A 16,118-nucleotide genomic window follows, 5' to 3' on the forward strand; every position below is an offset into this window, starting at 1 on the left:
CCGGCTGGGGGGCCACGTACGGGCATGCAGCTTCAGGTCTTCAGGACGGGGCCTCAACTGCATTGGCACATCAACTGCCTCGAGTTGTTTGCAGTACATCTTGGACGCCGCTACTAGGCAAGCATGTACTGGTCCATACGGACAGCACTGCGACTGTTGCGTACATCAACCGTCAGGGTGGTCTATGCTCCCGCCGCATGTCACAACTCGCCCGCCATCTCCTCCTTTGGAGTCAGAAGCATCTGAGGTCGCTTCGTGCCATTTATATTCCGGGCCTGCTCAACCGTGCAGCCGACGAGGTCTCGTTGTACCGGGGCCACACAGCTGGCTCCGGGGGCCTTAGCAAGTATGCGTTTCCCCCAGTGAGCCTTCTTGCACAGACCCTGTGCAAAGTCAGGGAGGACGAGGAGCAGGTCTTGCTCGTTGCGCCGTATTGGCCCAACCGGACCTGGTTCCCGTATTGGCCCAACCGGACCTGGTCAGTGGGGGGTCTGAGAGTCTTGCATAGGGTGCTGGATGTGGCAGCAACCGTGGTGTTTTCCATAGGGATCCCAATTGGGATCCCAATTATGTTGTAACGTTGAACGTGAGCGACTGATAGGGAACGTCTCAGTTACTAATGTAACCCCTCTCTGAAGGAGGGAACGGGAGATGTTACTCCACTGTTGCTGACCATCACTATCTCGGTTCCTCAGCGAAAAACAATGAGTGCGTGTGCCCGCTTCCTGTTTATACCCGCGCTGCGGGGCAGGGCGCGTAACGCGATTCACGCATGCCAACGTTCATTGGCTCGTTCTGTAGACACTCGAAGATGATAGGGCTACCTGAAGTGATCCCAATTACGTCATCACGTCGATGTAACGTCTCCCGTTCCCTCCTTCATGGTTACACGTTTATTGACACATTAATTATTGGCAAAAATATATAGGTAAATATCTCTGAAGTATATTCTCATTAATATTTTTTTTTTTTTGCACGCCAGAGTGGATTCCCTTAATCATCCACCACAATCAGTAAAACTAAAGAATATAGTTCTGATGTGCAGCAAAAGATTGTTGAGCTTCACAAAATAGAAAGTGACTAAGAAAAAAGCTAAAGCATTGAAAATTCCCATTTCCACCATCAGGGCAATAATTAAGAAGTTTCAATCAACTAAAGATGTTACAAATCTGCATGGAAGAGGATGTGTGTCTAATCTGTCTATATTGTCTTAATGCACGGTGAGGAGGAAAGATTGAGTGGCCAAAGACTCTCCAAGGATCACAGATGTAGAATTGCAGAAATTAGTTGAGTGGTCAGAAAGCCTAAGAAAATTATAGCATCTACATCACCACATGTTGTTTGGGAGGGTTTCAAGAAAAATCCCCCTTGCTCATCCAAAAAACAACTAGCATATTCAGTTAGACTTCAGTTCAGACTGGAACTTCAAAAGGGACTGGATTCTTTGGTCAGATGAAACAAAAACAAAAAAATAGCTTTTTGAAAAAGTTTAGTGGACACGGGGATAAAAAGTATGCCATGCCCACGGTTAAATAAACTGCATGATCTTTAATGCTGTGGGACTATTTTTTGCTGGAGGTCCTGGACATCTTGTTCAGATACATGGTATCATTGGATTTTAGCAAATACCAACAGATAAAAAACCAAAACCTGACGGCCTCTAATAGAAATCTTATGGGCTGTGGTCGGATCTTCCATTAGGACAACGATCTAAAACAAACATCAAAATCAACACAAAAATGTGTCACTGAGCACAAAATGAAGCTTCTGCCATGACCGTCCCAGTCCCCTGACCTGAACCCTATAGAAAATGAGTAGGGTGAACTGAAGAGAAGCAGCACCAACAGGATCTGGAGAGATTCTGTATGGAGGAATGGTCTCTGATCTCTTGTCAGGTGTTCTCAAACTCATCAGGCATTATAGGAGAAAACTCAGAGCTGTTATCTTGGCAAAAGGAGGTTGCAAAAGTATTTAATAAAAGGGTGCCAATAATTATGGCCCACGTGTTCTGGAGAAAAGCATTTATTTCATAATGTGATTTTCCCACCACTTTCAATTATTTTACTTCAAAGAAAGGTTAGATTTTTGTTGGGGTTTTTTTTTATGAAAGATCAAAGGGATAAACAACACAGATTTATTTTTACAGCCATCTTTTATCATATTTACCAGGGGTGCCAATAATTCTGACCACAACTGTAGTCGCAAATACAAAAAATAGTCACATCACAAGACATTTTTAGATATGAAATCACAAGAAATAAAGTCGCATTGTGAGATATAAAGTTGCAAATACAAGAAATAGTCACTTCTTATCTTGGCTATTTACACGTCTTAAGAACAGAATCATATTTGACTGTTTACTGCATACAGCATAGTATGCACTGTAACTGATGATATTTGCAATAGTGTAGAGGGGAAAGTTTAGGATGACATGCTCCGGTCTTCAAAAGGTTTAGAGTAATGCATGCAGACAGGAATAATGCATTTAACTTATTTTATTGTCAACAAATTTCAGTGTGTCTGTTTTGGATCTTATAATAATATGTGATATAGAACACATTATGCGATGACATACATTACACACAGCAAAATGCTATACTGTGGTATCCAGTTACTATTCCAGAAATACATATGAGTAAAAAACAGGTTTCAGGTTCATTCGCCACACTGTAAATAGAAAGTTATGTGCATTCACGGTTTTCCACACAGTGTACTCTGGTTGATTCATTATGTAATGCCTCCTTAACTTCCAAGAAGGCATAATGAGGAATTGAAGAGCACTTTGGGGAAAAGGCAGTAGGTGCAAAACGAAACTGTGGATGTTATTTAGAATAATTATACAGTTATATTTATTATATGCTTATTTCAACTGCTTTTTACAATATAAAATGTTTGAATATAAAGTGCACTACCAGTGATCAGTTATGCATAGACTGTAAAAAGTGGTGGCCTGCAATTACCTTAAATAGCTATTTCTACCTCATTAAGTGATGTTAAATATTATTTTGACATGGTTAGTTAATTTAGATATTACCTCTTTTCCACTGTAGAATAGATGAAATTTTGTCTTCAAAAAAAAAAAAAAAAAAGCAATAGCCAAAAACCTGACAAAAACCAAGTGTAAAAATTATCATTCATTTTTCTTGCTACAAGTGTGTTTATATTGTGTAAAAAATGCCTTAAAGTTTTAAAGGAAGTTAATTGTTGAGCAAAACCTTCCATAGAGCAGGTACTTGATGCTGAAAACTTCTTAACATTATAGAAAAGGGAATTGCTGTCACCTAGTGGTGACTCAAGAACATTAATAAAATACTATATAATTGAATGTGCATAGCAATGTGTAAAATTTAATTGTAAGCTAAGTGATCCACATTTGCATCCATGTTCAGAATAAGGAGTTCAAATTCCTGAAATATTAATTGAAAGACGATAGTTAGAATCACGTGTTGACAAATCATGTTGTGGACATTTTTTAAAAACTCCCATATACAATATAAGTGTACTTACATGACATCCAGAAAACTATCATTTATTTACTGTGTTCAAAGAACATGAAGTCCTACAAGAGAAGAACAATATCAGATTATTCACTATGCTGAAACAGACAGAGCCGACAGAGGAAGTTTAGAAAACTGGTCTAACAAGAAACATGGCGAAATGCGATAATGCCTTATTTTTGCTTACTATGAGAAAACATGCTCCAAAAAGAACAGCTTTAATCTTCACATCCAGATCCATAGGAAAGGAGATTCCAAAATTGTCTGCGTCAGTGAAAGCTTCTCTCACCATACCGGTCCACTGTTTAGAGATTCTGCCCACCGTTGCGGACTCATCCATTGACAAAACCTGTTTAGATGCAAATAAATAACTATTTATGGTCATGCAAAATGGTGCAAGAACATGTAAACTATCATCAATATTTCGGTCTTATATGGTTCATACATTAAAGTTCACATCAGAGCAGCATTTGCAGGAGCAGCACGGCCCCACGATCTTCAGAACTGCTTCTCTTTTCTCATTCTGTACGGTAAACTTGGGAATATAAGGATGCCAATTCTGGATCACGTATCCAATCGGGTTGCCTGGTGGAGACTGGATTTCAAGCTATGAGGCAGACAAAAGACACATCAGCAGCGATTGGAGCAGTTTAGGCATAACTATACTTAAAATATAGTAGATCTTATTATTCACAACTAATAGGTGGTGTTTAAGCTGTTAATTCAATCACAGACATGACAATTGATGGTGGTGGCATTGCTGTGTACCCATCATGCAACACATCAGTCCTGCAATAGTCAAGGTGATTTAAACATCTAACAGATAACTTCCTCATTTTACAGTTAAACATGACATGCATAGGCTGGCTGTTGATTCAGCAATGTTGTAAAAACATGTAAGAGTGTCCATGAGTGTTCAAAAATCTTAAGTGAGAAGTATATTACATATATACTCAACCTGAACTAAACTTTCCTTGTCATAAAAAGGTTGAATTATCTGATATTTCATAAGACTTTTTGACCTTGACACAGTCTGTATGGGTTTCACTCTGATTTCCTTTCCTGTTTTGTTTTTTTCTGTTTTTCTGCACATTGGTCACACCACATAACTTTGATTTGGGGGACACTGTATTCAATATTTCAATCATTTAATTATTTTAATGAGCCTTTTTTTCTTCTTCTACAGTTGCTTCACTTTTATACAGGGCTGGCGCCACAGGGGGCGTCAAGATGAATGTGAAAATAGATTTTAATGATGAAATACAATAGACGTGTAAAAAAAAAAAAAAAAAAAAAAATCACAATTACCAAGTGCATAGGTTTTTTAGCTTTAATATTAAGCTAATATAGCAACATTTTAGTTAAGGACAGTCTGAGACACAAAGTCACATTGTGATTGGCAAATTTGACACACAAGCTTCCCGTGCCCGAAGGATGCAGCTCTACTGAGTAGGCTAAAGGTATGATAAAATATTTTTAGGTATGATAATATATTAAGAGGGCCAGATAATTGGTCATAGTTAGTTGATTATTTCACTTTATTGTTTTTCACCACTTGCAGTTCAGGCTGAACTTACCATAAAATGATGCATCCGTTAAATGGATCACAATGTTTTATAGTAAAGCAGACGCAATTAATTACTTTTAGTTTCCTTTTTTTATTTTCCTTTTTGTTTTATGTAATATTATTCAATGCTCTGCCATCTGTATTCACTCAGTATAGCTTTTAGTTTAATAGCTGTAGTAGCGACAGGTTTGTTTACGGTCCGACAAATACTTGAATGGGCCACATATGTTTTTGTTCTAGCTGGAGATACTTCACGTTACATCAACCCCTTTTGTTACTTCAGATGCCCCCTCTTCAATGCTCCACTGGAGCTAACTCTGCTCTGCCCTGATTTTATTTTATTTTATTTTTCAAATATATATTTTTTTAATTCAAAATAAATAAATTTCATTCAGCAAGGATACATTCAATCATTAAATTTGATGAATAGTGACAGTAAAGACATTTATAATGTTACAGAAAAAAATATCAGAAAATATATAATTATATAGGCTAATTATAATTAATAATAATAAATGTTTCTTGAGAAGCATATCTGCATATTAGAATGATTTCTGAAGGATCATGTGCCACTGAAGACTGGAGTAATGATGCTGAAATGATGCTTTTGACATCACAGGAATAAAATTACATTTTGCAATATATTAAAATAGAAAGATATTAAAATAGAAACAATGTATTTAAAATATTTTCAATTCTAATAATATCTGACAAATATTTTTTAATAAATATAGCCTTGGTGAGCATGAGTGACTTAAAAAAGTAAAAAATCTTGCCGACCCCAAACTTTTGAGCTGTAAATTGTAAAAGGGTTTAATCGAAAACATCTTCTTTTTTTTTTATTTCTACAGGAAATAGCACAATGATACTAGTTCATGAATCACTGCTTCTGTGGTTTGAACCTACAGTCTTTCACCAACCAGCCTATATCTTTAACCACTAAACCTGACATTCAAATCAAAGGCTTTGAAACCTGAATAAACGAATTACTTGATGAACATAAACGCGTTTTACCTCTTGCAGGCAACAGGGGCAGCAGCAGCTTCCACATTTCAAAGGGCGTGTGAGCGTCATCACTTCCTGTCCCAAATTATCCTGAACATGGATGACGAACGAGCGCATTGGCCCACAGAACTGTCTGTTACAGCAGTCGTTTTCCTCAGCCGCATAGAACACCTGTTGCCCCATGCTGTTCTTCACCAGGTACTTGTTATTGGTCTCCCAGCCCAATATAACTGTGATATGAATCAATAACATGAATCAATTGATTGATTATGAATGATTATGAATCAATAATTATAAAATAAAGACCTGTGTAGTGCACTGTATTAACTGACCCATCTGTAAACCCCGCCTTAAAAAGGTTAGGTTTAGAGTTATGAATAGAATTCTATGGAAGTCCTGTGTGTTTGGATAGTTTAATATTACAGGTTACTGTAATATGAATAATACAGATTCATATTACAGAAGTTTTATAAGCAAAAATTATATAAAACATTGTGACTGGGCCTTTTATTACCTTCTATACAATAAAATAAATAAATAAATAAATTCAAATTATAAATAAAAAATGTAAATAAAAACTAGATAATACATTTTCTGAAGAAAATGTGAGTGGTGCTTGCCATGGCAATACTCGACACTGTGGTTGCTAGGAAGTAGCTAGGGTGTTGCTGTAACTGGTTGCTAGGGCATGGCTATAAAGTTGTCATCTCACTACTTCTTGGCTGCTTGATAGGCCGAGTCAATATTCTATGAAAACATTCATTTTACTGAAAATCATATTGTTCATGTAAATTTCCAGTTCATTGCTATGGGATGTTGTGTAAAGCTTAAACGATCAAGCAGAAGTTACCAAGGAGGCGGGGCTTATAGAAAGGTAATATGCCTTGCATTGAAACACATTCAAAATATTCAAAGTAATATCAGAGGAAAACCTACAACAAACATCACAATATTACCTTCAGCTACCTCAACTTTCTGCTTTACAAGAAGTTGATCAATCTGTGTTGTGAAAAGGGAATACATGTTGAAAACAATCTTTTACATACATATTCATTTCAAAGCCACAAAACTAACGCAAGCTTAGTCACCACTTCCTGAGAAGCAGTGGCGGCTGGTGGGTTTTAAAATAGAGACACACAATCTTAGCGGTTGGATACCCAACTTAGGCATGGGGTCTTCTTTTATTTTTAATTTAGCTGTTGTTTGAATGGTAGTTTAGTAAATTTGTTTGCGATCAAATATTCAATATCATTACTCTCCATAGTTACATCAGCGGTAGCAGTTCAAACTAATATCACGTAATTTACGTCTTGTCGATGATTGGTTGATATACCAAGGGAGGCTAGCCTCCACTGCCATGTTACTTTTCTCAACACTCCTAATCGCCAAAATATTTGATGGTGATTGGCTACTTCTTTATACCAAAGTCTCCGGCTATGAATTTGATCTCGATCCCCTCAGACTCGTGTTTCACAGATTCGGCACATTCTGGGAAAAAGCGTGCGGTGGTTACACTTACAGAGGTGAAGTTACAAACAAGAAATACACATTCTGAGACATAAAATTTTGGGTAGGCTGTGCCTTCCTTGCCTCCCCTGACGAGCCGCCACTGCTGAGAAGATATCTCATGCAAGAAAAAAAACATCAGTGTCTTCAGTGTCATACAGAGCTGCTCATTCGCAGCAGTGAAGCTCTACCTGGGTCAGGTACTCCAGTCCTGGTGGACAGCCTTCGGGTCTCTGTGGAACTGGCATCATTGGCACTTGACCTTGCGAAAGAAAGAACATGACTTCTTAAACATCAGGATCTGAAAAAGTGAGATACAATTTTGAAAAATTTAATTTTCCATAGATTGGCTTTACCATTGCCTGGTATGGCTGGTCCCTGGCTATAAGGAGGGGCGGAATTAATTGCATTTTTCTGTGGTTGGAGGTCAATGGGGTAACCTATTTTAAAGAGTATCAAAGAGCAGGATGTTTCTTTTAGATGTGTACTGTATACCAGCAATTTAACACAATGCTGCTGTCAGGATCAGGATACTGATGAATAGGTTTTGACACACTTACCATTATTTGTTGCCATGGCGGTCAGCTGCAAATTACTCTCTGCAAACATGCAAACCAGATAAGCAAGTAAAGCAAATATTTCCCTGTATGTTTTTTCCATGCATTGTAAGGAATGGAATTTCGGCAGCCTAACAGAGTTTTTAATAGTCAATGAATTTGCATAATAGGAAGGCATTAATATACAGCGTTTAGGCTGAGAACACCGGGAATTACCTGGGAAGTTACTTACTTCACTTACTTTATTTTTTTTATAAAGCACTTTGCAACTGCACCTGTGCAGTGCTGTACAATCAGCAGCGTAAAAACAAACAACACATAAAAACAATATGCAACTTACTAATACAGATACTAGCCCAACCTTTCAAAAGCAATTTTTTAACACAAGCTTTTAATACATTTAAAGAAGTGATCTCTCTTAGTTCAAGAGGCAGACTATTCCAAACCCTCGGACCCGCAACAGCAAAGGCCTGTCTGATCACCTTTTAACTTTAAATGAGATCGAGGGACAGAAAGCAATGACTTATTATTTGATCTTAAAGACTCTTGATGAAGAGCAATAATAAGCTCAGATACATACGCAGGAGCTATCCCATGCACTGCTTTAAAAACATACAGTAGAGTTTTATATTTTATCCTAAAATCCACTGGTAGCCACCTGATTTTGTGATAATTCAAAAGCAAGAGGTTTGTAACATTAGTTGTACCACTTTTAAAATTGTACTAATTGTTATAAACTGCAGCTTTTGTACATAGAATAACCATCACAATGTAATGCATTCATACGGAAAAAAAACACACAAATAGTTAATGTGGCAAGCAGGGCAATTGCTAATGCTTGTATCTCTCACGGAGGAGCTCCGGAAGGATAAAAGTAGGATTGATGACAGTGGAGGACGAGAGAGGACCAGGCATGGACTTTACGTCGTGTTTTGCGGCAGTCGTCCATGAGGAGCTGCCGCCTTACTTTCGTTTTGTGCTCGTTTATTTTGATCTTAAAGGTATAGGTCACACAAAAAATTGAATTACCCCATGATTTACTCACCCTCAAGCCATCCTAGGTGTATATGACTTTCTTATTTCAGACGAACACAATCGGAGATATATAAAAAAAATAAAAATCCTCGCTAATCCAAGCTTTATAATTGAGGACGAGATTTTGAAGCCCAAAAAAGTGCATCAATCCATCATAAAAGTAATCGACACACCTAGTTATTTAAGTTTTTAAGGGGTTTAAATATTTTCTTACACAAATGCATCGATTCTCTTCAGAAGGCATTTATTAATCCTCGGAGCCGTGTGGATTACTTTTATGATTTTAGTGGACAGTGCTTGGAAATGGAGACAACGCACCTGGGTGACCGTTCAAATGAAGTATCCAGGTCATAGGAACCCATCCCAGTCTCTAGTGTTACGACTGCTAACCCAATCAACATAACTACTCAAAGAATGGGACAGGGGTTCCAAGAGCCATTAAAGACAAAAGGTGAGAGTATCAGTAATCTAACTCATTTGACTTAAAATAAAGAGAACAGGACTGGCAGGAACCACTTTGTTAAAATCTTTGCTTAACAGTATCATTCATCTGATGTCATCATCTTTACTTTAAATGCTAACTACAATGTACTTCCCCAGGTGCTGTGGCGTAGTGAAGTAGAGCGCTGAGTGGCCATTGGCGCGATTGCAAATGAACATTCATACAGAAAAAAACACCAATAGTTAATGGGCAAGCAGGGCGATTGCTAATGCGCGCCTCACCGCCCTAATGTCTCTCACGGAGGAGCCACAGAAGGATAAAAGGGGGAATGACGACAGTGAAGGACGAGAGGACCACGCCTGGACTTTACATCGTGTTTTGTTTATGTTTGTGCAGCAGTTATCTGTGAAAGGCAGCCGCTTTAATTTAATTTTGTGTTTGTTTATTTTGATATTAAAAGGATGTTGATCATTTGCAGGTCCCTGGCTCTTTTCCTTATCAACCAACCTTGTTACATTTAACATTTAAGGACACAAAATATTAGAATAGAATAGAATAGAATAGAATAGAATAGAATAGAATAGAATAGAATAGAATAGAATAGAATCGGGCATTTATATAGCGCTTTCATATGTACCAGCCAGCAGCCATATCTCCCTGTAGCCCAAGACTGGGTGCCCACTGAAGCTAAGCAGGGCTGAGCCTGGTTAGTACCTGGATGGGAGACCTCCTGAGAAAACCAGGTTGCTGCTGGAAGAGGTGTTAGTGAGGCCAGCAGGGGGTGCTCACCCTGTGGTCTGTGTGGGTCCTAACGCCCCAGTGTAGTGACGGGGACACTATACTGTCAAAGAGCACCGTCCTTCGGATGAGACGTTAAACCGAGGTCCTGACTCTCTGTGGTCATTAAAAATCCCATGGCATTTCTCGTAAAGAGTAGGGGTGTAACCCCGGTGTCATGGCCACACACCATTGGCCCTTACCAATCATGGCCTCCTAATAATCCCCTTACATTGAATTGGCTCTATCACTCTCTCTCCTCTCTCCACCTATATCCGGTGTGTGGTGAGCGCACTGGCGCCGTTGTACTGTGGCTGCCGTCGCATCATCCAAGTGGATGCTGCACACTGGTGGTGGTTGAGGAGAGATCCCCTGACATGATTGTAAAGCGCTTTGGGTGTACACTACAGTAGTACATATGAAAGCGCTATATAAATGCCCGATTCTATTCTATTCTATTCTATTCTACTACTGTACACCCAAAGCGCTTTACAATCATGTCAGGGGATCTCTCCTCAACCACCACCAGTGTGCAGCTTCCACAGTCCGCTCACCACACACCGGATATAGGTGGAGAGAGGAGAGAGAGTGATAGAGCCAATTCAATGTAAGGGGATTATTAGGAGGCCATGATTGGTAAGGGCCAATGGTGTGTGGCCATGACACCGGGGTTACACCCCTACTCTTTACGAGAAATGCCATGGGATTTTTAATGACCACAGAGAGTCAGGACCTCGGTTTAACGTCTCATCCGAAGGATGGTCAGCTGATTATTATTACCAAATAATCAATCAGTTTTTTGCATAATTAATAGGCCTAACTAGATTGCTAAATGAGCCACATCATCTTCAATCCTTTTGAATACCAATTCATGTTTTTAGCAGTCTCATTATGTGCTTAATAGAAACGAATTGATCATTTATGCAGTAACACTTTCCAATAAGTTTTCAATTGTTGGCATTAGTTATTACATGAGCTAAGAATGAACAATAATAGGCTACTTCATCTTCGGCATTTATTGACCTTAGTTAATGTTAATCTCAACATTAACTACATTTTAAGATAAAAAATGTATCTGTTAGCAAGTTAATGAATTGTTTCACCAAAAAGAAAATTTGTATTAACTAACATTAACAAAGGTTAATAAATGTTGTAAAAAAATACTTTGTTAATTTAAGTTACTTAATGAATAACCTAATGTTAAAATGAGACCTTGTTGTAAACTGTTACAATTTGTATCATTTCTAGTCAGTGCTACTCCCAATACCACTAGGCCTTCAGTATTTTAATAGGCCACCTATTAATTAGATACTAGTACCTATTTATTAGACCAGGCATTCTCAACCCTGGTCATGGAGGGCCACTAGCTGACCTGCAGAGTTTAGCTCTAACCCTAAATCAAACACACCTGAGCCAGCTAATTAAGCCTTTCAGGATTACTGGAAAGCTACAGGCAGGTGAGTTTGATCAAGGTTGGACCTAAACTCTGCAGGACAGTGGCCCTCAAGGACCAGGGTTGAGAACCCTTGTAGACACTAGTATCTTTTGTAATTGTTACTAGTAACTATTCTTATTTTACTAGTCACAACTGCTTTTTTACTCATCATATGTTATGACTAGTCAGAACGGCCACTGGAGAGTTCAATTAAAAATCTTACTAGTAAAATAAAAAAAATCTTACTAGTAACATTTAGAATAAATACTAGTATCTAATAAATAGGTACTAGTATCTATTGAATAAGTACTAGTAGCTAATTAATAAGTACTAGTAGCTAATTAATAGGTACTAGTATCTAATGAATAAGTACTAGTATCTAATGAATAAGTACTAGTATCTATTGATTAAGAACTAGTAGCTAATTAATAAGTACTAGTATCTATTTAATAGGTACTAGTATCTAATGACTTAGCACTAGTATTTATTGAATAACTACTAGTATCTAATAAATACGTACTAGTCACAATTGGAATACATACTAGTCAGAACTGAATAGTTAATATCTGAATGACAGATCCCCATAGAAGTCAATGGCAAAAATAAAACATTTGTTACTAGTAACAAAATAATAGTTACTTGTCACTCTCGAAATAAGTACTAGTATCTAATGAATAAGTACTAGTATCTATTTAATAGGTACCAGTATCTAATTAATAAGTACTAGTATCAAATAATAAATACTAGTAACTAATGAATAAGTACTAGTATCTAATGATGAATAAGTAGTACCAATTTTTAATAGGCACTAGAATGTAATGAATAAGTACTAGTGTCTTTTTAATAGGTACTAGTATCTAATAAATAAGAACTAATATAAGTATTGTAAGTATAATATAAGTATAGTATCTATTGAATAAGAACCTAAAGAATAAGCACTAACTAACGAATAGGCACTAGTACATAAAGAATAAGCACTAGTAGCTAATGAATAAGTACTAGTAGGCTACTTAATGGAATAGATACTAAAAAATAAGTACTAGTAGCATGAAAATAGAGACTAGTCGGTTTTAAAGATTAAATGTTAAAACGGCTTGCCATAAGCGTACATACCAATGACATGACAATAATTCCAGAAGGATGGAAACTATAGGCTACTGTAACAGATGTATACGTGCAGTTGTTACTTTAAGGATGTATTTCTACCCGATGTAACCGTTATATATGCTACATTTGTTAGTGCGTAACCTAGTCCTATTGATTTTAATTTAATTGTATTAAACAGGTTAGCATACCTGACAATACGTTTCATCATGAATTTAATATGCCAACTCACCTGTTTATGAAAGTACTGTGGATGTTGATGCCGTAGATTTGTTTTATTCCTCAACTTTTTTTCCCGAAAACCCACTCTAAGAGAGGTAGGATATTTAAATTGATAATAATAATAATAATAATGTTTTAATGAGAGACAATCCCACTGTTTTCTCTTCGCTCTTTATCTTCCTCGCACACTGCTCCACTACTCATTAGTTCCCTTTCCAGGAAACAGTCTGGTGCTTGTGGGCGAGAACACACCCTTACAAACAAACGAAACAGACTGACAAAAAAAAATCTCTTCATGACCATTTTACCGTGACAGCTCTTGGCATTTCTCCGATTCTCTTAGATTACCTCGAATTGTTCGTCTGGCTTTATGACGAAAGTGTCTCCATGGATATAGAGAGTTTATATCTATGGAAATTATCAACATTAGACCATTACACGATTTCAAAATCGAACATCTGCTTCTGCCTTTTCAAAAAACCCTTTGATCAATCGCTCAGTTTCCTTCACGTTCCATTTCCTTAGAAAAAAAAAGAAAAAAAAAATTATATCATGACTTGTCCAGTCCATCTCAGTCCATCCACAGTTAACAGGAAACCTCTAATCAAAACAGTGCATAGTGGTAAAGGAAACGTTTTATGTTGTAAAAAGATATAACTAAAGGTTTTTTTTTTTTTTTTTGCCATTAATTGCCTTGTATATAGCCTCAATTTTTTTTGATTTTTTTTTTATATAAAGCGTTAATGTGAATTAACGCTTTATATAAATAAATAAATAAAAAAGGTAGGCTATATTTACACCTCATCATAACTTCCTCTCAAGAGAATAGCAGGTATCACTTTACAACCGGTTCTTATTACCATATTTTATAGAAACCATTGTTCCATATCATTAAACAATATTAAAAAATATCAAAATATAATTGATCTTAAAGACTTGCTTCTTGTTTCAAGCCACCCTCAAACAAATGTTGGTCAATGAAGTTAAGGCAAAATGCAATCACAGAAATACAATGACAGACACAAACTGGCAATGTTACATCATATTTACTATTTTTAATCTAATTCAGTTTCGAATTCAACCATCAGCACTATTAACTATGGAAGCTTGTTTCCGCCACTGAATAATAAATAAATAATAATAATTGCGACTTTTTATCTCACAATTCAGACTTTTTTTCTCACAATTGCGATATACTGTATCAAGTTAGAATTGTGACTTTTTTTCTCACAGTTGCGAGATATGAAGTCAGAATTGTGACTTTTTTCTCAGAATTGCGAGATATGAAGTCAGAATTGTGAGAAATTAAGTCGCAATTCTGAGAAATAAAGTCAGAATTGCGAGATGTAAACTCTCAATTCTGAGATAAAAAGTCACAATTATCTTTTAAAATGTTTTATTTTGTGGCGGAAACAGCTTCCATAATTAACAGTAATTTCACATCTTTAAACATGTTCTGTGCATCATATTTTGGGATGAATATGTTGCAAAGCTAACTTCCCTTTGTAAGCCCAGAAGGGAATGTGTGACTTAAAATAGCACACTGATAAAGTGAGACCTTCAGAAATGTACAGGAAAATGTTTTGACAATCACAATACACTTATGACAATACACTTATTGTCATAAGTGTATTGTGATTGTCAAAACATTTTAGTAACTAAACTGAATTTTATTAGGTTTAGTGACAACATGTTACAATGTTTACATGGTACAATTTCTGGTAAGCTACGTTTTATTTTATTTTATTGCTTGACACAAATTTCACAATTTCAATTAAATAAAATTCTTGTGATTTGATTTAATATTGACTCATTTGGATAAATATTAGGTAGCCTACACAAGATAGGCGTTAAGTTTTCTCAAGAAAAAAATAAACAACCTCACCTAATGCTGTAAACACAGAGAGCCCTATTAGCTGGTAGTATTATTTAAGGTTAAAAATAACTCAAATTAAATATAATGCGCTTTTTTATTATATTAACAACTTTGTTTAATCATATAAGTAAAAATATAATAAATATGTAATACAGTACACATATTTTGCTAAATACTCTCTATAGCTCTTTTTTTCTAGCCAACTAACGTGCTATATTATGGTCATTAAATGGCTTTCCTGAGGTAAATGTTATGTGACATAATTGTTCTCCAGCTGTTTTATTGACCCCTTTCCGCGGATGAAAAACACTGATTGATCAAAATTATGTATGAGGAATATACATTTCGGTAATTGTACTGTAGCCTATCTTTCAACAGTGTTCGTGTTTATTTACTATTAGTAGAGATGATCGGTTCACATGCCGCTAGGGATCTGTCATGTCACATTTAAGCGTCAAAACGGTATTTATTGTTTGAATTTCGTAATAAAATTGACAGAATCTGAGAGCTGAGTTTTTTTATATATCATAAGTAACCTGCTCTGTCTAGTCTGTCGGTCTCCGTGTCCTCTTTGCTTCGCGATTTTTCTGTGCGTGAGAAAATGGATGTGTGGCGTGAGAGTGTGAAAAGTGTCAATCGCATATGTCTCACGGTGAATGCGTGAGAGTTGGCAGCTCTCCTGAGTGTGCATTTTAATGTGATTTCAAACCATTTTCAAGCACAAGAAGACGCAAGAGGACTCGTTTCAGCTCTCGCGCTGTGCGCGGTTTTCTTTGTGCACACAATCAAAGCGTGAATTGAGTTCTCGTATGCATCTTCTTGCACTTGAATGCACAAATACTCACAAATTATGTCAAAAAATACCTTAAACTTAGTCGGTAAACAGTTGCTAAAGAAATCACATGTGTACCAGTTAGGGATACACCGAAATTTTGGCCACCGAAAATTTCTGTGAGGCCGAAATGGTTTTGGAGGGCCGAAATCAGTGACTGAAACATGGAATTAGCTTCTCCACGTTTTGACTGTGTTCAGAGTCTATTTCCTGCACACAATGTGGATAAGCTACAACAGTTAAACATGTCTGCTGTGTGGAAT

General features: G+C 36.8%; 1 protein-coding gene across 1 annotated transcript; it reads right to left on the reverse strand.

Annotated features, from left to right (window-relative positions):
- Positions 1-979: 979 nt before the first annotated feature.
- LOC311292018 (phospholipid scramblase 1-like) lies at positions 980-13,720 on the reverse strand. Its single transcript, XM_084411449.1, has 10 exons — positions 13,158-13,720; positions 8,136-8,174; positions 7,932-8,015; positions 7,767-7,837; positions 7,026-7,068; positions 6,079-6,299; positions 3,943-4,104; positions 3,685-3,846; positions 3,508-3,559; positions 980-3,407 (listed from the first exon to the last, which is right to left on the reverse strand). Exons 2-9 carry the CDS (start codon positions 8,149-8,151, stop codon positions 3,530-3,532), a joined length of 789 nt encoding a protein of 262 aa, XP_084267575.1. The 5' UTR covers positions 8,152-8,174; positions 13,158-13,720; the 3' UTR covers positions 980-3,407; positions 3,508-3,529.
- Positions 13,721-16,118: the final 2,398 nt, after the last annotated feature.

The sequence above is a fragment of the Rutilus rutilus genome (genome assembly GCF_951802725.1).
Source record: "Rutilus rutilus genome assembly, chromosome: 6".
Classification (NCBI taxonomy): Eukaryota; Metazoa; Chordata; class Actinopteri; order Cypriniformes; family Leuciscidae; genus Rutilus; species Rutilus rutilus.

Bases quoted from the DNA above. Each gene is read 5' to 3' on its own strand.
- LOC311292018 (XM_084411449.1), bottom strand. The intron at 3,847-3,942 runs GTATGAACCATA...GCATCTAAACAG, and splicing joins GCTCTGATGTGAACTTTAAT to GTTTTGTCAATGGATGAGTC. The intron at 3,560-3,684 runs GTAAGCAAAAAT...CTTCTCTTGTAG, and splicing joins TTGGAGCATGTTTTCTCATA to GACTTCATGTTCTTTGAACA.